Source organism: Poecilia reticulata, linkage group LG4 (assembly GCF_000633615.1).
Source record: "Poecilia reticulata strain Guanapo linkage group LG4, Guppy_female_1.0+MT, whole genome shotgun sequence".
NCBI lineage: Eukaryota > Metazoa > Chordata > Actinopteri > Cyprinodontiformes > Poeciliidae > Poecilia > Poecilia reticulata.
In genome coordinates this window covers 267,808-292,472 of record NC_024334.1, presented here as the reverse complement: position 1 = coordinate 292,472, position 24,665 = coordinate 267,808, and the positions used below count along the sequence as shown (strand labels likewise).

The 24,665-nt window shown below is 38.5% G+C and overlaps 1 protein-coding gene across 1 annotated transcript in view; it reads left to right on the top strand.

Moving 5' to 3' along the window:
- The window catches only part of ror1 (receptor tyrosine kinase-like orphan receptor 1), a 139,800-nt gene that overhangs the window by 89,662 nt on the left and 25,473 nt on the right, over positions 1-24,665 (top strand). Inside the window, exons 2-4 of the mRNA XM_008406160.2 lie at positions 656-715; positions 11,114-11,401; positions 11,628-11,661. Coding sequence (XP_008404382.1) covers positions 656-715; positions 11,114-11,401; positions 11,628-11,661 — 382 coding nt within the window. The remainder of the gene's footprint in view (positions 1-655; positions 716-11,113; positions 11,402-11,627; positions 11,662-24,665) is intronic.

Sequence of the window (24,665 nt, the reverse complement as noted above, 5' to 3'; positions counted from 1 at the left end):
CTGTTACCGTGAACTAGTTTCCGATAGGTTAGATAGATTTTTGGGGCACTATCTGACCAGTCATGAATCCAATTTAAAATTGACTGATTAAGTTCAAAAGCTAATTTCTCAATCCATCCCTGTTTTCATTTGTGGAACAAATGCAGAAATATTTATTCGTAGAGATTATGTCTTTGCACAAGCCTACATTTTCTGCATGTGCTTGTCACTGAGATTGTGTGTGTTATTCACTACACACATAGTGATGCATACAAACACAATGGGATGCCACCTGTTGACCTCTGAGGATCATTTGTAGTGCAGGCTGTTGTTTCAGGAGACTTTTCTTTCTTTCCATGTTTGGCTTTTTAATTTGCAGGGAATCACCCATGACCTGCAGCATCACACACTGAAGYCCATTTTCAGCCTCCTGTAATGAAAAGCCTACCTCTGTCGTCAGCTGGTAATAAAGGCGCATTAGGCCCAAATGGCCTGCTGATAGGCTCCCTGTTGTACAATCAGTCCTTTGATCTGCATCAGCAAACCTACACCATCACCACATGTATCTATGGAGGATTTTTCATGTTTCTGCAACAACATATAAAATAAAATTCACTTTTTGCTGTTTCATCTGGCAGTCATTCAGACATTTTTTTTTTACTTCTTCTGTCTTCAGGATCAGAGCTTCCCCAGGACCTCAGTGTACTTGCTGCCACCTCGTGGAATGCCACAGAAGGTAAAACAATAATAATAATAATCTTTTATACCAATGTGAACACATTTTTAAGAGTCACGTATTTATGATGTGTTGTCTATAGAGTTTTGAGCTCTAATCGAGCTTTTAAAATATTATTCACTGAGTGCTTTAGAGCCTGTTTATTGCCCCAGTGTGTCCTGCTGCTGATAATTGATGGGAAGGCTTGCAGCATGTTTGTCTACAGCTACATATGAGGCATTGTTCAAAGTTTCACTGAAAAGTTTTTTATAACTGCATGATGTGGACGTTATTATCAAACCTAGAAAACCTGGTTATGTTTTTGTGCATCTTCATTGCACTTTTTTTATTTGGTACTCTGTGCTTAATTATMTGTGGGAATGAACTGTTTACAACCTTAGACTTTTTTGTCGACCTACATTTGTGTTTATCTACCTGCATTAATTAATCCTTTGTAGAAATGCCTTCTTCTGCACTTGCAGCCTCAAAACATTTGGATTATGTCTCTTATCTACTTTGCACATCTAGAGACTGAATTCTTGCTAATKCTGGTTTGTTCACAGTCAATTTAGATGGGAAGAGTCTGTGAACAGCAATTTTGAGGTTTTCTCACAGATTCAGTTTGATTAAGGTCTGTACTTTGACTGGGCGATTTTAACTCATGAATAAGCTTTGATCTGACTAAACAATTCTTGAAGGCCGATATCTTGCATGCTGTAGATACAACCTTTATTCTGKGATCCTGGATCAAATGAAATAATCATTATCAGRCTTCTGGATTTGTTTAGTTTCTGYCTATTTCATTTCTTTTTCTTGTGTCTGTAAATRTCAGTTAAGTAGGCTTTGTCCCGGTTATGGTCTATGACTATTTCCTGTTCACTTTGCTAAAWRAAGRAGGCAGGAAAGAGATGTAAGATGTCAGGGTTGCCTTGACCTAATWYAAWTTTTTTACTTGTAGTCAGATCATCAAATTGTGGAAGTAAAAAATATTTTTGCCATAATGGCGTTCAGTTGAACCAGCTGAATGCCATAATCAGTTGGTTATCATTTTTAAAGGTTTCTGCAATGGATTTTCTGGAGTTGGACATTCGGTCTGGCTCATTTATTGGACAAAAATTGTCTGGAGAACAAGCCAAGAATTTAGCTGATGAGGGTAATGATTRTACGCCAAACCACCTCCGGGTCATGATCAGCCGTTGGTTTGTTGCTTTGTCATCCACAAATCAARTTTTTCTGCCARGCAAAATGCCCCTGCAGATGAATGCTACTTGGTGACAAGGATGAAGCTGGAGAAATCTCCAAACTTCTAGTGAACCTGTGTGAATCGCTGAAATATGCCTTTCATCTGGTTCAGAACTGGTGAAGATATCTGGAAAGATGAACTGTCTAACGGACTCATTTCTCTGAGATCAATAAMATTCCAAGCAAAATATATTTTAGTGCGATGAAAATAAATTGTCATGTCTCCTGCAGCTTGTCAGGCTTTCTTCAGCMCTTCCCATCAGAGGAAGCAGCTGTTGTTCTCCTGTCAGAGCTGAAGCGCTTACCGAGCCAAATCCAAATCCACAACGTTTTCTGGATATTTTCACTAAACTGCTGCACAATGTAATCAGTCAAAATCTGCTCCTCCCCTTGGTTTCTCCTTGAACTACCAGGATCCACCTAAATTCCCACGAAGAAACGCAGCCATGGAAGACCCGGAGTATGAAACTTTGATGGATGTGACCTTTATTTATTTTTTTTTTTTTTCATTTTTTTGCCCTTTGTCTGGTTTAGTTTAATTCAACTCTTGCAAAGGCAACACTCCCACAACATCCTTCCCACGACGCGCACACAAAAAAAGGCTTTTTCAAGCGGACAGGCATAAAGGCAAACAGTAGTTTCTGGATATGATTGAGCAGTTCAGCGGAGATAATGATTACTGAGAGCAATCAGGGATGTTTAGAACATCATAAATACAACCAGGAGAAGATCCAAACAAATCACGAAGCCTGCTTCGTTTTTCCACAGCATAAAACATTTAAACCTGTAAAACAGTGCGTCAGCATTTTGAGCTTAGCATCAACATCTGTTTCTACTCTAATGAAGTGGTGATTGTAGTTCTTGTTTTGTCTGCAGGCAAATAAAGTTGTGTTTTACCAGCATGGCACAACAATAAGATGGTGTGGTGAATCAGTAGCATGAAGTCATGATGCTGAAGACCCTCAATATGGCGATAAAATTGGGGGCGATGGTGGTTTACTAATTTTCGATATTTTAATCTTTCTCTCTTACCTTTTATATTGTCCTATTGTACAATGATTCAACTTGTATTATATTGATCATAACCAGCAGTCTGTTAAATTAAAATACATTTTTAAATGTATTTAATTTTGTAAAAGTAATACTAATAAGACACTGATTCATTACACAGACATAAACTGTATTTCTAATGATTTTTGYTTATGTTAACATTCATTGGTAAGACAGTAAATTATAGTTTCTTGGAAGGTTTAAATGTTACATTAGACCAATATAAAAGGACTTTCAATGCAAAGTTTTAAGTTGTTGCAGTTCATTTTATTCATTTATWTATTTAGTTTTCATACATTTTCCAAGTTCAAATTGTAACATTTAGCAAGACTACTCAGTATCTGTGATTCTCAAAAGAGAGAAAGTACAGATGACTCACTCGGATGTGCATTTTTAGACTAAACACAAACATTCCAAACTTGCTTTAAGCTCCAAATATTGGTTACTTGCACACTTCATCATCTTATTCTTTTTAAAAAAAGATATAAAAATGTTCAAAATTTGAAACAATATTGCCTTTAGATTATCAGAAGAGATAAAAAGTGCATAACATTTTGGATTTACAATAAACCCAACACCTATGTAGACTGTATCATATTTTCTGGCCATTTTCTGCTGGATATCTTTACTTGCCCCTGACACCTCTGCCATTTTACTTTTCACTCSCGTAAACGTCTCTTTTTCTCATCCTCCATCAGTCCTACACACTGGTGTGCTTCCACCAGTGTGTAGGTTCTTCACCAGTCAGGCTACTTCTTCTGCTGGGTTGAACAGGCAACCTGTTGATTAGTTTTAGCAGTAGTGCCACCTAGTGACCAGAGGCTTCTTTATCAGTCAAGCATGAATGATTAAAATTCTAACAAGTGCTCCTTACTCTCACATTTTATGCAACTTAAATATTTACATTTTTTATCCACTAACAAACCTATCCAGAAGCAAATATTTCTGGCCATAATTTATAGTAGGAAGGGCCAGTTCTGGGATCCCCTCTGCCTTTGCTCCTCCGTACATGGCACAGCGCTACAGTTCAGATTTCATATCGGCTGAGAATGTTTAGTGAGCCGTGGAGACTCTTAGGTTTCTGAGTCTTCCTGAAAGGATCCCTTGCTCAGCTTTTCTATATGTGTGGTATTACGAACAGACACCGTTTGCTTGCAGAATACAGTTTCAGTGGTGAAATGAAGAGGTTGCTCTGAGCATGTAAAGGTCTCTATCTCGCTGGTTGTGTTTACAGCTACGTGTCCGCACGTGAGCGTTTGATTGCACCAAAGTACAGCAAGGGGAAAATGTGGACCGATGACAGGGCTGCATTTTAGCCGCCCGCCACATTAAAAGACAATCCTCAGCGAGGGTTTAAGTTTCAACATGCCCCCTGTGCCAAATACCACAACACTTACCACAAGACAATTACATACAGAGGCTTAGTTACACAGACACATGTTCCTCCTCTACACCTCTATTTTCTCTCCTTTTCTAATCTCATCGAGCTTTATTGTCAGTAGTTATAACAGCTAATGGAGTTCGTAGACACACCACTCCAAAAATCATTTTCTTTTCCATCAACCCAACTAATGAAACACTATTAAAGTGAGTCACTGTTCTGACCCTCCTCCCCCCTGCCTTCTGGCAAAAGCACCTTGTCTCATTTAAAAGTATGTGTGTGTTCAGATGCAATACTAGGTTAACCAACGAGTGGGCAGGATTCGGTCCTCTAAATGTTGACTGCACATGTAAGCACAGATTCTCTGCAGACCTCCATGCCTTTTTGTTGATGGTTTGGCACTCGGATCACAGAGACCCAGGAGTAAGCTTGCACAGTTGAACAGTCATATACCCTCATCAGGATGAATGCGACACCCGTTGCAGCTGACCTTTATCTGCACCCATCCATGTGTAGTTTCRCCGCTAAAYATGGCGAAGTTGTTTCCGTAAAGTATGACTACGGCRCAGCAGATGACTTGTTGGAACTCGTTTGGTCGGAATTGCACTTTAGCTCAATTTTAGACGCAACACAATGAATATTTTTTCTTTGGTCTTCTATTGCCCCTTCTCCATGGGCATAGTATTAACAGGTTCTTCACCAGTCAGCTTTTCCAGGTAATTCCCATTTTTTGTGGAATTACCTCAGGGATGGTACAAGTCGGATCAAACCAGGTATTGCGAGCAAGCGATTTGATTGGCAGCAGACTGCATTCGCTGTCTGACTCGTGGATTTACATCACCTGATGAGTAAGGTGGTATTTGTGGAAGGTACAGCGTCAAGTGGAAGAGGCAACCCACAACAAACAAATATACAGAGCGATTTTGGAGAAACTGAACACCCAAGGGTACACACAAAAAATGACATCAATGGAGATTCAACCACACAGCCCACCCACATTCACGCCCACGTAGCGAGGAACACACTGCCAGTGGAGACWCACCCCAACTTGGCCAGAACCAAACCAGATATTAACCAGCTGGACTGAGACTTGACAATGGAGACGGGGCTTATGAACTCACACTTACATCACCATTAACTCACTCCAAACTCCATGCAGAAAGAGCCCAGGCTGGGATTTGAACCTAGAACCTTCATGCTGCAAGTCAACTCCTCCACTGTGAAGCCATATGGAAATTTGCCTTAAATTATTGGCTGTCCTCTTCACACAGACACAAAACGGGATTCATTTCTGTATTATGTGAGAAAACTAACACAGTATTATGTTTTTTGCAATTATGTTTTACAAAYGTAATTGCAAACATGAATATTTAATATTAACAACAGAGCAATTCAAGCGATATCAGTAAATAATCAAAACTACAGAAGATACCTTTAAAAAAAMTACTGTAAAATGTAATAAAAATATACAGTCTTGTTAAATCCCACATTTCTTCCCACTGAGACAACTAAAAATACACACATTTCACATCAGGACCAGAAAAAGAACATTTTATCAGTTGACAACAAACTAATGCAAACCAGCAAACTTGGCGCTTTGAAGAAAATCCAAGCAGGAAAGTGCTTCTGATGTCCTCTACAAATGTTTTATAGGGATGAAACCTCTTACTCTTGTCGTGCAACAAATCACATGACGGCTGCTTATTATTGCACTGACTAGTACTAATAGTTTGGCTCCACACTGAGGTCATTTTATCTTTTAAAGACGTGAGTCTGCTAATGCAGTAAATTCAGTACACACGACACRGAAGATTAGAGGAAAACAATGTTATGTTATTTAGTGCRAGTAAAAATAGCCTAAAAAAACAATGACTCAGTCATGGCTGCTTATCTTAGATGAGTTTTTGAGGCATTGGAAATGTTAACATAATCAAAGAAGACAAATCAAATTAAAAAAAGCAAACAAAGTGCAGATTAGCAAAATGGCTGCATAAACATCCTGTGATAAAAAAAAAGAAACGTCACAAATTAGTTGCATAAACTTCTGGATTACATTTTCTTTTCTTCTCATTTTACAATGTCAGATGAAATCTTAAAGAGCGCCCAAGTTTTTCACTGAAAGAAAGCATCAGAAACTGGGTCTGGATTCCTGCAGACTCTCTCGTTTCTATTATGCTCTCTCCTTTTCACAAATAAGTGGGATTTAGTTACTTTCCTGCCTGGAAATGTTTTTCAGCAGAGTTGAGGAGGAGTTGAGGAAAAAACATAAGGAGGATATGAACATTTTATGTAGCAGAAAATAAATCACAATATTACAAGTGGTAATGGAGGAAAKACATTTTTTCCAGATGGTCTTACTTGGATTTACTGAAGGATTTGGTCTCTATAAAGAAGAGACTGAAATCTGCAAATATTSAAGACATTTGTTTATAATATAGTGACAAAGGAGGACAAATACAAAGTAAGTGAGAAGGGAGAGAACTGACACACGTTTGCTGTTCTTGGTGGAATTCTCCACATGCTGACAGACATTTGTCAAGTCTTGGGTTTAGCAGAACTCAAGTCTTCCCCCGGGCTGCTATGATCAGCGACTCCTTGGTGCTCTTAATTTCTGACAGTGTAGCCATTTTGTAGGATTTGGTCACATYAGCCGCTTCAGCTCTTTTTAGTGGTACAACCCCTGCAGCGGTTTTTCCTTCTGTAACTGCCCCTTCAGCTCTGTTGTTTGGGTTTAACCAGGATTTCTTTATCASTTATTTGGATTATTATAATTTATTTGTGTTGTAATTGTTATTTCATATAGATTTAGTTAATATGCTGTTCAAAAGCGGACTATATTTGTCGGCCTTTCATAGAAGGGTCCGTGATTCTTCAGAAGTATGAGAAGAAAACTTGAGTTAGAGAAAAAAAAGATGGGGAGTTTTCTTTCTGAGAGGGATTTTCTAAGCTCCCATACTCTGTCATAAATCMTTGCTATTATGATTTGTTCACCGTTTTTATTCTCTAAAGTTTATTTGAATAAATGATCTGGCTCCKCATCTTTGGATTAGTCAAAAATATGACAAACTCCTTCTCTTCCAGTTTGTATTGTCAGAAACATTCACCGATGGCTTTAAATCTGCAAAGACTTGATATCACCTCAAAAAATGCTTAAAAYTGTCTATTTAAATAGTTCAAATACTAAAATATACCTTAATATGCAGAGTGGAAAAAGTCTTAGCCCTACCTCAAAACTTAATAAAGAAACAGTCCCTTTTCTAAAAAAAAAAAAAAAAAAAAAAAGCAAGTCCAGGTTGACTTGCTGTTAAGTCCAGATTGCAGTCCAGTCTGAAAATTGCTGCTGTTGGATGTTGGATGAAAAACACCAAATGGAAAAGAAGACAAAACCTGTAAACACATCCCTAATGGGAACTTTGTTGAAGACAGGAAACCGTGGTAGTCTTTGTTTGTTTTTTGGGTACAGAGGATTCTTCAGCCTCTAATGGTGACGTAGATGTAAAAGTGCAATATTTTGCTTTGCCCTGTTTCAGTTCGAAGAAACCTCTACAGTATATTTTCCTCGCCAACTTTTCTGTTCACAAACTCTCATGTTCATCCGACGAGTATTTGAGATTTCCCCTCCATGTGCTTCTTCTCCTCTGTTTGTCTTGGCCAGTTTGTGAAACCAGAAGCATTTCTGCATACCTAAGCTTGGGTTTTGGGGTTGAAGGAACTTTCCGGAGTTTTTTTATGACATTAAGACCAATGTTTTCCAGCACATTAAACTCTTAGGTGGCCTTCCAGGACGCTTTTTTTTTTTTCTCTAACCACATTTAGGAAAGATATGGTGAAGATAATCTTGCATGCATTTTTTACCCTGTTTTCAAATAGCATGCCGTATATCAGTGTTAAACTCTGGGTTCTGGTAAATTTGGCACTTAAAAGAGGTGTATAATTTATATAGCTGGTCGTAAAACATAAGTTGGTGCCCACAGAGCAAATTTGCTTGCTATTATCATCTCTCCTGTTCAGCCATTAGGAGTTGACTTTAGTTTTATATAATAGCTTTTAAAGCTATTGGTGTACATTTTAATGAAGTTCTGTTCAGATGTTTTGGTAAGGTTTCCACATGTAAATGCAATGTTTATGAATACAAAACAACTTTTTGGAAATGAATAGGGGATTGCCAATTACAGTAATAGCTGCACAATTTTCACTGTATTTTCAATGTGTGCAAAATCGCTATTGCAAAGGGATGCATGGATGCAATTTGTGGTCGGATATCATATTTCTCTGCATGCTAATAATATATCTGGGAAGTTGCATGGTCTCCAGCTGCCTTCGATGCCYAGCACATGTGTATTTTTAGTCAGTAAAATGCAACAGCTCACATAAAATGGTTGGGAAACTGCAGTGATGGAAAAGAACGTCAAGAGTCATTAAAATGTGGGTTAATAATATGTTATTGTAGTATTCAGAAGTATTGCAATTACACATTTGCCTCGAAATTAATTGCAGTCATCTGGCCTATTATTGAATAGGCTAAGAACAAACAGCACCTTATCAATTATTAGGTAATAAACATTGTCATTCCAGTATCATTGCGTGCAATTAAAATGGACTGCTTGGATGCAATATTTGGTAGGTTTTTATACACTGCTCAAAATTAAAGGGAACACTTATTAAGTGAACACTTAAGTGTTCCCTTTATTTTTTTKAGCAGTATATTTCAATTGCCAATCATGCATATGCTGCATGGAGATTGAATACTCTTACTGCCTATATCTGAGATAGGATTCAGCAACAGATGTGTCAAAGACAGGGAGATTGGTGCAAAACTTGTGGTAATGAGAAAAAACTGCATAATGTAGATGAATTACAAATGATATCATCATTAGTTTTCATAAATAATAACTGCATGTTTTCCTGTTTTTTTTTGTAACACACTTAAGAATTTTAAATTTTTTTTCCCCAAGTGGATGGTGGAGGTTTTTCGTTGTTGTTATTTTTTTATCTAAAGGATCAAACATCGTTTTGCATGGATTTGTAATGAGAGTTTTGATTTGTTGTGGAAGAAAGCTGTGGATATTTCTAGCAAAGCATCACAGTGTAAAAACAGGGTGATGTTAATTACTATGCATCACAGTTGGTCCTGTTTTTTTTCCAGTGTATTTGGTTGTCATTCTCATATTCTGTTCAGATTTAGTTGTTTTGTGAATATCCAATTGGATTCCACCATCTGTCTAGATGTTAGAATATACAGAGTAATTTCAGAGTAACAATTTTCATTATCTTCTGTAAGTGTTCACATTTTTGTGGCACCATTTTGCCTCATACTGAAAGCTGCGAAATGCAGCAAACTGCCGCAAAACCTGGCTTAAGCCCAGCTTGGTTCTGGCGGGGACCTCATACTTGTTTTAATGGGTTACATAAACACCTTTAGCCTTGTGGTTGGGCCAATGTCTTCTTTATGATGTGGAATGTACGATGTCAGTTAGATGGCAACCACAACATTTATTTAAGGGCTTACTTACATTTTTAAATACTTAGCAGCTATGTTTATGGTTAGTGGGGCGAAGTTATTACACTACATGCACATGCTAAATGACTGTAAACCAGAGTTTGCATTCCCCATTTAATTCTAAAGCTACAGACAAACAAAAATCTATTCCTAAAAAATCGTTATTGAACAAACAACATCTCTTTGCATTAACACCGTTTACCCGCTTTCAGTAATTATCATGCATGCAATTAAAGGGAAACTTTTTTTTTTCTTTTATATCATTAAAATGACATACTTTTCTTATTGAAGCAGAAACCTTATTCTGGGAGTCATTTTCTCCCAGATGCAGTCAGATGTTTTTCCAACATTTTTGGGAGAATCCTCTGTGTCATCAGGGCCTGGAGCAATGCTAGGATAACTGCAACCAAACAAAACCAGAATAGATACAAATGACTTAAATTGTTGGTCTTCATTGTTATATTTGTAGTTACTGATGCAAAGCAGAAAAGAGGTCATGTGCAAATCATGGGGCAWATCATCCTCCATCATCGTCAGAATAATCAGGTTGCCTGTTGTGATTTTAACTATTAGGACGAATTTGAAAGAAGAGAATTGTTTTAAATTATTTTTCTGTGAACAAGTTCCTTCAGTTACACACCAAGTTTGACACGGTTATGCTGAAATAACATGTCATTACTTGAGCTAATTGTGAGCTATGTAACATCATGTGGTAAAATATAATACAAGTATTTAACACGTGTAACGTATTTATTCAAAGTTGACTTTTGCTTTGTAACTTGTCCTAGATGTGTCTTTAGAAAGAGTGCTGTGAAGATGTGGAATTTATTTAAAGGGCAAAAGGAAAAGAAAAGCTGGCAAAATGCTAGTGTGCAACCCAACCACTTCTGAAAGCAACTCAAAACAGGCTCAAAACCTAAATGTAGTGGGTTCTTTAACTTCTTCAATAATTTATGTTCTTCTCCTTTATAAGCTTCAGCTTTAAGTAACTCACAACCTCAGGGTCTCTTACCGCCACGATGAAAAGTGAAATTAGGTGTCACATCTAAGGTGACCACAGAACGATGTGCAAAACCATCCTTGGGACTGAAATCAATCATTTGTTTTACACCTATTTTTCCAGCAGGTTTTATGTATTTTCCAACTCTTCTGCTTTTATTTCATACCTACAGATAGAAATTGAAAGCAGTAGTGTTGCTAAATACAACTCTTATCCTGTTATTTTTGCATCTTGTCTGTCTTCTAGGGGCATTTATCCGGCTCGAAGCTCCCATGAACAACATAACAACGTCGCTGGGTCAAACGGCAGAGCTTATTTGCCGCGTCTCTGGGAACCCGCAGCCTGTCGTGCGTTGGCTGAAAAACGACGCCCCAGTGGTGCAGGAGCCGAGGCGGGTCTCCTACCGGTCCATGTCGTACGGATCACGACTGCGAATCCGCAACCTGGACACCACAGACACAGGATACTTCCAGTGCGTTGCGACAAATGCGCATGGTACCGTTTCCACAACAGGGGTTCTGTTTGTCAAATTTGGTAAGAACATCTTAAGTGATCTCATTGAGTGATTTACGAAAAGAAAAACTTACTGCCACACATATATCTTGGTGCAATGACGAGGCTTTTCCTCTGCTCATCTTTTCCAAGCTCATCAGCAACACTTAAACCAGCGGATTCCTCTCTTTGTTGGCTGCTTGCATAGAGAAAATCTGGAAGCAATATTGTTTATCCTGTCATAAAAATCCCTTGTCTTCTTTTCCAGATCCACTCCCTACACCTCTATCAGGACGGCCAACGTAAGTTGCTTTTCTTCTGTGCATTTTTCTTTCCATCTGTCAGATCATGCAGTGCAGACTACAGGGAATCTGAGACTTTTAGTAGGACTTCTGCAGCACAGGTCTGGTGTGATCTCTCTTCCCTGATTCTGAGGGGGGCGAAGGAACATTTTGATTTCTGGTTCTTCGTAAAAGCAACATGCTGCATTCATCTAGTCAAATAAAAATGAAAGCATTTTGGGTTATTTTCTTCTTCAGCTCTGTAAGCTCACATGGTTCAAATTTAAATGGTTACTGTTTACTCTCAGCTAACATTGGAATGCGGAATCAAGCAGACCAATGGACGCACACCAGTTGCAACACAGATGCTGGTGCAAAAACACGATGTCCAGCTTGTAACCACAGACTGCCTGGATAATTGAGACCACTAGGCAAGACATAGACTAAAATATTAACATGTTTACAAAGTGCTATAGATGCTTCCTCCCTGAACTCTCACTAAACATTTGCTCCCTCAAATGCACAAAATGGCAGAATGACCCTCATCTGTCTCCATGGTTTTGATTTTATTGCCTTAAATAGTAACCCAATTATCTGCCAGCTGTGTGAGCGTACAGCAGAACCAGCCACAGCACTGATTGCTCAACATGAGCAGAACACAGAGGGGGTCTTCAGGGTGGTAAATGAAACCAAACCGAGAACATTTTTTTGGCCATTGAAACACTTTTGTCAGGATGAAAATTCATTTTGAGTCTGGAAGTTTTCTCTCGCTTTGTTTTGACATTTCCTCAGCTTTATTGAATAAAACACCACAAACTCTGTCTGTTGATTTGATTCTCAGAGGATCAAAGGACACAGCCTGGATGACTTTCCGCAGTGACATTATGCCGAGGCTCACTGCCATGTTCCACACAGCGTTCTGCACATCAAATCTGCGGCCGCTGATTGGATAACGCGCATTTACTAAATCCTCCCCCTTGCTGAGATAAATGAATACACAGTCACCTAGAGTCATGGACAAGTCCTTCTATGTGCGCTTTAGCTATTGTGTCATTTGTTTTGAATTCTGAAGTGATTGTGCCTTTCTTTGAGATAATCTGAGGCATTTACTTCTTTATGCAGTCTAAATGAACTAAAATGAAACTTGCAGAAGGAGAAAAATAGAGGAGTCTGATTTCAGTTTCATATGGCTCCTTGATTATTAAATATGTCTCAAGGTGAACATGGTTTACTTTCTCAATTTTCCAAGCCTTTAAATCAGCAAAAAGTCCATTCTTTACTTTAACAATCACATATTCACGGATTCACCTTCACAGACTTTTTCGGTAGCACATATCTAAGAAAATATAGCTTGGAAAGCTAAAATAGCTTCTGTTCTGCTTGGCATTGGCTGGCGTTGCTAAAGCAGCCAATCCAGGAGTGCCATTCATTTTCCTTGGTGTAGATTGGTTGTATCATAAGGAAGATCAGATGTTAGCTCCTGCAGTTGTGACTAAAACTGTTTGTGCTGTGCTTATTAATGCATACTAAGGTTTATTTGGTGTTTAACTATTGAAATAGGAGGTTGTAGGCGTCTTCAGATGGTGTATCAAATATTCGCAGATTTCATTTAATGACGGGTGGTTGTGATCTCTAAAAGGCTCTGCGTGGTCGAGCTAAAGTGGCAAAATCAGTTCTCATTGTTGCAATTGAGGGACGAAAATCGCATCATTTTGTTCTCAACCTCATGTCGTCTACCCCCAACACCACCACCATCATTATATCCTCCTCCGATGAACTTTTGAGTCATTCCTCTCTCCCATAATCGCTGCTTACTGTCTTGCGGACCGTGAAGGCAGAGTGCAAAAACAAATATCTCGTAACCACGTAACTACGCATCAGTTCGACTTTGGTCCAACCATGCAGGGCCTTGAATACTGGGGGTCTGCTGTACTGCAAAATCAAACCTTGGGCGTCTTTTAAGGCTTTTACTGCCTTCCTCTTGCATCTGCTGCAAAGGGACAGAGATGCTACATTTAAGGGACAATAACACATTGAACAAGACCCATTACTAGACAGATGTCCCACCAAAAAATGGGAGAAAATGAACATTTACTGGTCTTTTTCCTTCTTACCCTGACATGTTTAATGTGTTGCAGTCAAGCAAAAACCACTGTGAGCTGGTAAGTCATTACAGTCATTACAGACTTCATTTAAACAGACAGCGGCCTGTTTGCACAGCGACAGAACAACAGTGATATTGTGCTGATTGTCGCTGCTGCTCATCGTTAGTGTCACGCCCGACTTATTAGCCGCAGAGTCAAGGTGGCAGCCGTCACGGAGATGAGGTCAGCTAATGATGACAAGGGACGACCTGCGCCTGCTTATTAATACCGCAGCTGCAAGCATCAAAACTTCCAACATCTGGTGCAGAACCTTGGGATTGGGAAGTTTGCACATTTACCTTTCACCCCTTAAAAAAAAGAAGAATTTTGTACTTAAAAACATAGTGGCTATGACTAACATTTTCCCGATTTCTACTATCATCAAATGTTCTTCACAAATTTGGGGGGGGAAACGTTTTACACCACCCACGGTGTTGAACCTGAGCACAAGGCGAAATTCAGGTACTGTGTTGTCTTTGCCATGATCCGTGCTCTGATTTCCATCCCCTCCACACTGGGCTAGAGTACACACTCTGTGGTGAGCAGGACATCACAGTTGTGTGTGTGTGGGTGTTTATATCTAACCTGAAGCGTGGGGTTTCAAGGTTAGCCACAGGCAAACTGACAGCTCAGAGGTTAGTCCAGGCAGTGTAGCTTCCTTAAAGTCACGGAGAGAAGCGCATTAAAGCAGATCTTAGTTACAGGAATAACAAGGTTTCTACGCAGTTTAGTAAAGTATGGAATTTCAGTGCACTATGAGTCTGAATAAGCATGGGATAAAGAAAACAGAGTATGGGCAAGTATTTGTTATTTCCAGCCTTTTTTCCTATTCATTTTCTAAAAGTGCCATCCATTCATTTATCTTCCCCAACAGTCTGTTTTTTATAGGTTTCATTCAGTGGTTTTATTATGTATAAATGAGTTTAAAGTACTAAACCCTTGAGTCTGGAAATGTTTACAGGAAGCATGCCGCTAACGCTGGTGTCATTTTTGTAGTCTGAGTGAAAATACCAATGTAGCCGAACATTAGTATAAACATTAAAAAAGTGATCTAAAGCAATCTAATTGTATTTATTGAAAACAGAAAAGCAACGACTATTTCTACAGCCACTAGAATATAATGGTGATTTCTGTCAGTTGTAATAATGATATAACATATATTGCTAATATAAGCAAAAATTTAGAATAAATATCAGCAAATATTAGAATTGTTTGCAAGAAAATGTTCTTATTGGACAGAAATGTATTCCTTTGAGCTATTTGCATGCGAATAGGTTAGGTAGACAACTTGCAGTCAACAACTATCATGCTTTTAGCTATTTGTGGTTCAGTATTCACAGAAACTTTGCCTATTCACAGATTTCTTTTAGAGCGTATCTAAAATATTGTAAAGTCTGCAAAGCGGCCAATCCAGGAGCACCGAGAGGAGCTCCTGGAGAGGAGATCAGGAAGCCTGTTAGCTTCTGTGGTAGTTCCACCATTACGGTTTCAACCATTATTTGGTGTTTAAGCTATTCAAATAGTTTAAATATTTTTGTCATTTTTCGGGACTGTCGCCATTGAAGTGATTATAAATAAATTTCAACTGTGTAGAGATTCTTGTAGAAGTTCAATTATAAATTCTTTCGATCTAAATTCACATGCATTTGTTCTATATTTGTCCAGAGTTCTGTCCTAAAAAGAAACAATTTATTAAAACAAAATATGGAGAATGAGAAGCAAATACTGAAATCAGACAAAGACGAGTCGAGTATCTTTTAGTTCGAGCTGAATAATTAGATACAGAAGGCATGTGGCCGTTGCGAGATCTGTTGATTTCCACTGTCTCGCCATTTCGTATTGTTCCGTGATCTGAAAAGGGCAAACTTTGATCACTTTAAAGCTAAAACATTCCAGTGAAGTCAAGATTTAATTCTGGAAAATTGCTTGGGTTTCTGGGAAATGTTTGTCACAAACCAGCTTAATATGCGTCTCAAAAATAGAAATGACACCTAAGAACAGCTTAAACAAAGTTAAGTAAATACTGTAGCTGCTTAATTTAGGAAGATTAGTGAAGGCTTTGGAAGAAGTTCAAACTAAAACTGCAAACAGAACAAGCGAGTGGATTTAAGCGTGGACACAAAGATATAAGGGATAGGGCTGATTAAATTGGTGAAACAGATTACATTTGTGAATAGTTTTGCTCTTTTACTTTGCTTAATACTGCAACTTTTGAACCAAACAAATAAGGAGACAGCTATTTTCTGTTCTTCGATGACAATGGATGACACTAATCCTTGTTGCACCTTAGATAAAAGCCCCATAATCTCATCTTTTATTTGGTTTATGTCAAAAGTATTTTTTCCTTTCGCCTAACTTTTGCCTTGCGGAAGTTTATTTACAATTGTAGATCTGGGTGGAAACATTTTTTTTTGCTTACTTCTTATTAGTCTCCCCCAACTTACTATATCATAATTCTTTTCTACTCTTTGTGCTGCCATTTTTTTTCTTCGTCTGCAGAAAATGATGGTTGTGCAGGAAACATTGAGGGTAAAAGGAGGAAAAGAAAAACAGTCTTTAGGAGTAGGAGGATGGTGTCATTAGTGCTGCATGTTTTCCTTTGATTCTTGGGTCTGTGGCAATCAGATGTGATTAGCTGTGTTAGCTGACAGGAGGTTTAAGGTTAAGTCACATCAGAGCCAGCTAATAACTCCTGAAATGGTTCTTTATCATTGATACCTATATTTTGTTAATTTATATGCTTTAGTGGGTTAAATTGTGTGTCTTGGTGGAATGTTAAGGTGGCTTGAACTGTAAAGGTTTTGATTCTGTATCATACCAGGTATTTCATAATTAATTACATATAGAGTGATTCTTTCTGGCTGGTGTAAAAAAAAAAAAAAAAAGCTTTATCCCAGTTCTAATACAGTCAAAGTTTGGGAAGATTTGGTTGATTCTAATAGAATAGAAACAGATTTGTAAGAATCTTACAAGACAATATATTCGGTTCACAAGAAGTTTAACAGGACAAAATGATCTGTATTAAGATAGAAAATGAAAATGTGAAAAAGGTTATATGTGCAAACAACTTTTTAATGTTTGTAAGCTCTCAAAAGTCACTCTTTTAAAAAAAAAATGTCAACATGAAATGTGGCCAAAAGTTTCCAAAAACTACCTGCTGTGAACCTGCTGAAAAATAAATAATGCAAACAATAAAGACCTTTACTTGCTTATTGTTTGTTGTATTGTAATGTTTAGGATTTTTTGCCTTATTTTGGTCTAATTAACGTGAAACTTCATTTCATCACTCTACTTATTCCCTTCGGTGTGAAGTTTTGAAGGAAAACCTCACCTCCACCAAAGTGCTTGTGATATTAATACTGAGTTGTAGTTTTCAGGTTCTCTGTATTGTGGTTGTCCCAATTAGCTCCACTTCTAAATAAATAAACGATACAGTGCCAGTTTTATAGACATTTAAAAACGTAAAGATTTTTTTTTTCATTTCCTTTCTGCTGCTCAGCAGGTCCAACTTTATTAATTTGTATTTCCCAATAAATGTTTACTTTCTGGATATAGAAGTTCCTAATCTGACAGTAGCCATAAACAGAGTTTATGCTGCACGGCTGCTGATCCCGGAGTCTCTGTCTGTGTTTATAATATAGGGGTTTTCTTGCCGTCTGAAAAGATTAATACCACTACACCCAGGCTGTCGAGGCTGTTTAAATTTCTCAAAACTTTCCCCACCACGTTTCTCTCAACACCAGCTTGAAAAAAGAGCAATTACAAAAATAGCTGCTTTGCTTTTTTTCCGTTTTTCCCTCCGCTGTGCCTCTTCTTCCTCTCCAGTCCACCCTATTCTGAAGAGTAAAGACTGGGCAGGTTTAACAAGGAACAGATTCTCTGTGATCTGTTTTTACTGCATTCTTTTTGTCTCGACTTCTTGCTCATCCTGAACCTTCTTTTATATTGCTTCTATATTTCCTGTTTTTAGCATACAGTTGCCTGACTTTGATGGGATTTGCACTCTGTTCTTTTCTTAGGCAGTTCCTTAAACTTCATTGGAGTTTGTCTAGCTGCTGTCAATTAAAGTTTGTGTAATCCTAAGTTGGTTTATATGTAGTTGAAACGGATTTAAGAGCCATTTTAGTTCATTTTGGATAAGTAGATGTGTCCAAATTTCTTCGCAATCCTTTAAGACTTTTTTTTATATACCTTTTTTTTCAATTTACAATTAATTTTCCAGTCGAGATCTTGCTTGGGTGTAACTTGAATACTCGGAGCGATTACTCCAATCAGGTGTGTTTAACTTTGATATAATATAAACACATATGTAGTATAATTCTTCCTCATCGTGTGTGGATCGTGTGAATAGGCCCGGCATGTCTGCATGCGACTGTTGGGCATGAAAACAGCCGCCGTGCCGCAGACGGCGCTGTAATTAGCCAGCTGTCAGCACAGTGTATTAAATCGACCTTGGAGCACATGTGTGCAGCTCACTGACGATCCAATTATGCACTCAGAGATTCAAAAAGTTTTGAAGACAAAAAGAGAGGGCCGCTTGGCTTTTCATGGACAGGACTGCAGCCGGTATGTCTTCACCTTCTGCAGTTGTGGAGTTGACTGACAAATTACCTTAAGGAAGTCGTTTCTCAAATGTGTGATGATTTAAAAATGTCACGAGAAGTTGATCTGTAAGCTTTATCAGCCTTGCCTGAGCACATTTCACCTTCGTGTGTAGCAATCAGAATATCACAGGTGATTCATTCCTGAATACTGCAGTTCTTGTAGCTACAGTGTCTGCAATTAACTAGTGATTTATTAAGACTGGTAATTGGACAATAAACAAGTCATCTGGGTTTGATTTGAAATTGCAGGGAGACAATTTCAAATCAAAGAGTTTTTTTAGCTAATTATCTAAAGTCAATAAGACTTTGCTCTGATTTGGGCCATCCAAGCTGAAGCTTACCACAATTAACGTTTAACCACAAAGAAATATTTAACCAAGTTAATAGCAGAGGTTTCTCTTCATATAAAGTGTTGATTACACATTCCTTTCAAATTTATTGACCCCAGAGGCACTTTTATGACAAACACATTTTCTTAAACTTCTTCTCATCACTTGGAGTGGTTTTTGTAATGTGACATTCTTTATTTCCACCACTCCTCACTATACAACCAGCTATCTTCTTAATATAGTTTATGTATTTTTTTATTTGACTAGAGCTAGTCAGTATCATGTTCTAAAAGACACGTTCTTCTCAAAGTGGATGTAAAGTGGTTGTTTGCAATTTCGCAGTGACAAGTTATTCCAACACTGTTAAACATTAGGCAGAAATAAAGCTGAGTGGGTGAGTAAGTGTGAAGTTGGCAGGTGGTGCTTGAATCCATTCATGCTGCTTGGGTGGTTCTCTTATAAATAAAAAGCTGCAACAGCTTCAACAGCCATTCCCCTTGCAACCATATTGAGGAACCATCTGGTAAAAAAGGCCAAGCCTTACCAACATCAGAGGGCTGCCTAAATAATTCTTCAGTCAAAAGAAATGGAGATTAGCTCTTACGAATTCTCAAGCTTAAAGCTAACTGCTTTTATCCAAGCTTGGAAGGAGAGTTCTGCATTTTCAAAGAGTATAAATCTCCAAAGTTTCTTTGGTATTCTTGTAAATACTAGTTTCTAAAGTTTTACACTAGCTTAGCGGTTCTCAACGTGGGCGGTACCACCCCCCAGGGGGCGTTCAGAGGACGGCAGGGGGCGCTGATGGACATTTTTAGAAAAGGGGGGCGCTGGGATGCTTTTGGGGGGCGTTTGGTCGAAGGTAAACTTTACATCTTAAATGCACAACAATGCCAGTTTAGATTTTGAGCAACTTGGTAAAACTGTATAGTGTAACATCTTCTTCTATTCAGTGTTTGTTAGCTTCTGGCTTCTTGGCGCAGCTCCGCTCCTGCTACTGGTAGCTAAAATCACGATACCCTCACTTTGTATCCCTCTGAAAAATGAACCCATTTAAATAAAGAAATCAAGAAATCCCTCCATGGGTGATACCACGATAGAGAGCGTTCATTTTATAGCGTTAACACGGAGCTGTAAGTGGTCCGGTATGAAACGGGTGTGATAGAACAACACAGCACTTTTAAATTTCAATAATCAGAATACCGAAATTGTTTCCGTTGTTTTAAAAGGTTTATGTCAGTCTGCCTTTTCCCCATCGATACTCTTTCCGACCGCCATGGACCTTGGGGGTAAAAAAAAAAAAAGACGCGCACATTGCGCAAAACTCTGAAACAGGAGAAGCGGGACATAAAGCAGAGCGACAAACTAGATGTGAATTATGGCATAAAAACAGAGAATCCAACGCTGAACAGTGAAAAATCAACACATGATGTGAAGCACATGACAATTAGGCGGCGTAGCAGGTGATGAATGAAGATTACTGAGCGTCAATAAACGATCAAATAAATCTAGCATCAGGAAAGAAACTGAAGTGGACATAGCAATAAACCAAGAGAGGATAATACTAATCAAAGGAAACTAAATGGAAATGAATGAAGAACAAAATGCAAGAATAAACTAAGAAACTAAAGTAAATACAGAGGAATAAACTGGTTGGCAAGACCTTTCGAGCAATAATTAATACAGAGACTGTATGGCAAGAATAAACAGACACTATTTCCAGATAAAAGGTAAAATAATATTGCTGAAGTGCTATGAGTTTGTTGAGACCCCATCTAGTACTGAGAATAAATATATCTTAAAGAACTGATCACTTATTTATGTTTTWAATTAGATTTGATATATTTATTTCTTCAATATTATTTTTCATGTCAGTGTTAATGTCATGAGGCTGATGACTCCACGACACTTTCAATTTGACTCATTAGGATTTGATTAAGAAYYRGATTTGTTCTTTGTAATTTCTGTCCAGTAAAACTATTAATCTATAATCAATAGACAGGTCTATATAAAGATATGATCCATGTTTCTGTCTCATATTTGTATGGCATTAAAAGTATCTGGAACTTTAGTTTTTCCACAAAAGCTCTAGTTTGCACAATAAATGCCATGTGGGTGAAATTTTATGGTTGATACTCTGATGTCCCATTCTCCTGAAGGCAGCACAGAGCTGCACTACCAGAAACTGACAAACACTGAAGAAAAGAAGACCTATGATTAATGTAGTTACAGTTCTATCCATGTTTTAATGTTGTAGAGCTCAGTCGTTTCAAATAGATCAAAGTTTAAACTGGCATGTTGAACATCTTTTATCTGGTCATTTTGTGCAAGATTTAACAGCTAGAAAATGGCACAAAATGAGAATATGTTTTTCCTCTCTGACTGGCTGCTGTTAGGCCTACCAATTTTAACTTGAATGTTCATTGCATTTTTCGTAGATGCCTGTGAAAATAATTTCTATTCCCATGACATTTTTGTTCTCTGGGAAATTATTTTTGATGATAAATACAAAAACAAGCATAAAAATAAAAACATCTACAATAGTGATGGTAATATTAATGATAAAATAATGGTCAGTGCAAAGTAGCCTGAAAATTCAGTGAGGGACCTAGATAGAGGCTAGGGGGGCGCTGGCCCAAAAAAGGTTGAGAAACACTGCACTAGCTACTATTATGTTAGATGTCTATAGTTATTTACACTGTTGACCACTGTGGTCTTCATTCATTTGCAATATTTGTTTTAGGTGAAGCAAGTGCTTCTAAACAAAATGTAAGCATGTCCCTGTGTCAAATTTCCCAGCTTCATCAATTCTTACTCCCATTTGTAGCCATGTATTGCACTTTTACCTTTTATTTCATCCCATTTGCAACCTCAAAACAAACCATTCCATGCACTTTGTAGTTGAAACATGTATGATTATTACTCACAACAGTTGATCAAAACACTTTTCTACTAACACAAATGAATGGATACACAATTAATAAACACATTTGTGTGAAATTATCTGTTTTCATGTGCAAAATGGAGAGAGGTTTGAGTGAAATGAAAACAACCTGGAACAAAAAGACTGGAGTGGTTCTTCTCTAAAACGAGTTTAAGATATTTATCCTACGGCAGGAAAATGTCTAACTCCTCTTAACATCACAAAACTATGAAGGCATAACTCGGCAGCACTTCCTCCACAAGAAGTACGGAACAGAAGATTTGATCGAATATCATAATAAGTTTCTTTTTTACAACATAAGAATGACGTGCGTACACTGCAACATGAATAAGGATATGCAGCAACTGGTTAGCCCACCAACACCCAGACAGGAAAAGACACATCATGGCTCTATTCATCTGTAAGGAAACCCACATCTAAAGCATACCGAGTGGCGGATCTTGTTTCTTTAATCATACAAGACATTTAAAAGCAATTGGCTGTAGTATTCTCAGAAGACACTGAAAAAAGTAGTCCCACTATCCCCGTAAGACAACTTGCCCAGCTTTTTACACTGTTTTTATCTGTGTAAAATCTGAGATGAGGCACAAAAGTGTCCTTCAGTCTGAGATAGATGCAGTTGTAATCCAAGTCCACCTTTTAAAAACCAGTGTCTTGACCCACTCAGCAACCCTTCAGCCCACTGCATAGAGTAAGTGCTGTTTTTGGTCACAATAGGCTCTTAACTCAAACCTAGAACTTGTGTGTGGCGCATTGAGAAACTCTGGATTTCGGTTTCACTCCCGCTCACCTCAGAGCCAGTGTCAACACCACTGTGGTTCTCAGATGTTGGCTGGGACAGATGATGATTTGCTTCGCGCCACAAGTGCTGCAGCCATTCAGGCTGAGGGGGGATGACAGGCCCACTCAGTTTCTGAAAGTATTCCTCTGCTACATACTGACCCACTTTAACAGCACTTTGTGAGACTTATACGAGGGCTGAGTTCTCCAATTCTTATGTCACTTTTTAAAAATATGTTTAACTCACACTACAGTGATGAAACAAATTCAGTAATTAAGATTTCTGAGTGGAAAGTATTGAAGTTTAAGAAATAAGGGACACCTAAATACATTTAGTATCTGAGTAGCTTAGTTTCATATACAAATTAATATACCTGATTCAAATATGAATAATTTTAGTATTTAATATTTATTGCCTGACCAAACTTCTTAAATTGTATCAAGTTTTCCAAAAGCTTCCAGCTTGCCTTTGCTGTTATCAATCAATCCTGAACAATAATTAATGGCAAAATTTCATATAACCTATTCTGAGAAGTGGAGACACCCTGCTGGCACAGTTTCACCCCTGTGTGTTTTACTTTGCACATCCGGAGCAGACTGCACCGTCTCACCACAGGCCCTTACACATGAATCACAGAGTTAGAGAACTTTGCACACAGTCACTCTTACAAACCCACTCCCTCACACATGTTTGGTTAAATCCTCTGTGGGGCTTAATTGCCGGCTTGTTGTGGATTCTTTTTAGGGTGGCGCTGATTGATTGGAGATTGGGGCCGTAATATAGCTCATCGGGGACAGGCCCTTTGACATGGCCTGGTCCCAGGGCACCGGCACTGTTTGAAACCAGAGATCCCAATACACCCCCTCTTCCAGCTCAACTCCCTGTGAGCTCAGTTGCCCTCATGCTAAATGCTGCTTACATCACACACATGCAAACTCTGGGGACGAGACTGCTTTAACTGTTTTACCAATTTACATTAGTGGTTGTTACGAAGACGTTAAGTCCATCTGCGCACGCTTCGCCACACACGGCAGTTTTCTTACATTATTAGCGGAGCCTTCACACTCCGATTGGACATAGCCCACTTCCTGTTTCCTGTTTCCCAGATTCCCCTGTGTCAGTCTGTTGGTGATCCTGTTGGCAGGTCTGGTCAAGGTCATGTCTGGTAAAGTCTGTGGTTGGAGTGTCTGTGTGTACGGTTTGTGAATCACGGTTTCTCCCCGAGGGTTTCGAGCCCTACGTTTGGGTATGCGGGGTTTCCCTGAACTCTGCCCTGAACCTCCAGCAAACACACCCCTCCCCGAACACGCTCCCGACCAGGGAAAAAAAGACCCATACTCCCATGTATGCTTAGCGGTGATGTGTGAGGGAAACAGACGGCCACAGTGTACCCTAAATATTTCTTGGTATAAGTGAAAGCTTTTGTTAGAGGTTTGGATCAGAAACCTGCATGTAAGAGTGAGGATATTGCCCTATTTGTAGACCTTAACGGGGTCAATACAGTTTCACGTTAAGAAAGTTGATAAAGGATGGCCTTTTTCCTTTGTCCACAGAGGTCAGTGTTTCAATCAAGTTTATATTCATCAGCCGTGGCGCCCGCCAAATTGCGTGCGTATGACTGGAGGCCATTCTGCACAATAAAGTCTGAATTTAGGTCTCTTCTCACTTAGAATGCAACTAAATGTCAAGCTTATGTGTCAGCTAAAGTATTAAACTTTTTCTATGTCTCAGTGAAAGTGTTGGTAACATTCATGTGAATTTTAGAGGGCTTTGGATGACTGAATGCTGTCGCTTCAGGAGAAACACGAAGTCATTACTGTCACTCATCTCGCATGTGAAAAGGGGTTCAGTGCTTCACTGAGGATGGTTTGTGTGTTTAAATCAGCATTTGTTTTTCCTTCTCCCTTTAATTTCTACCCCCATAAATGTATTATTCATTGCACACAAGCCGTCTTTGAGCAGGAGATTAATGTCATGAATTTTCTCTGATTAGATGGTGGGATCTCCATCTCTGTGCTGCCCACATTCCTTTACTTTCATTTCATTACTCAGGTTTCATCCATGAAACCAGCAATCAGCTTTGTGTGGGCTCAATATTTAGGGCCCAAACAAGGATGAAGTGGGATGCTCATTTCTTTGGACTAAGGGAGTAGCAATAAACATGGACCACATCTGGGTTTAGCTTGCCCAGATATACTGGAATATATGGTATATATAAAAATATAT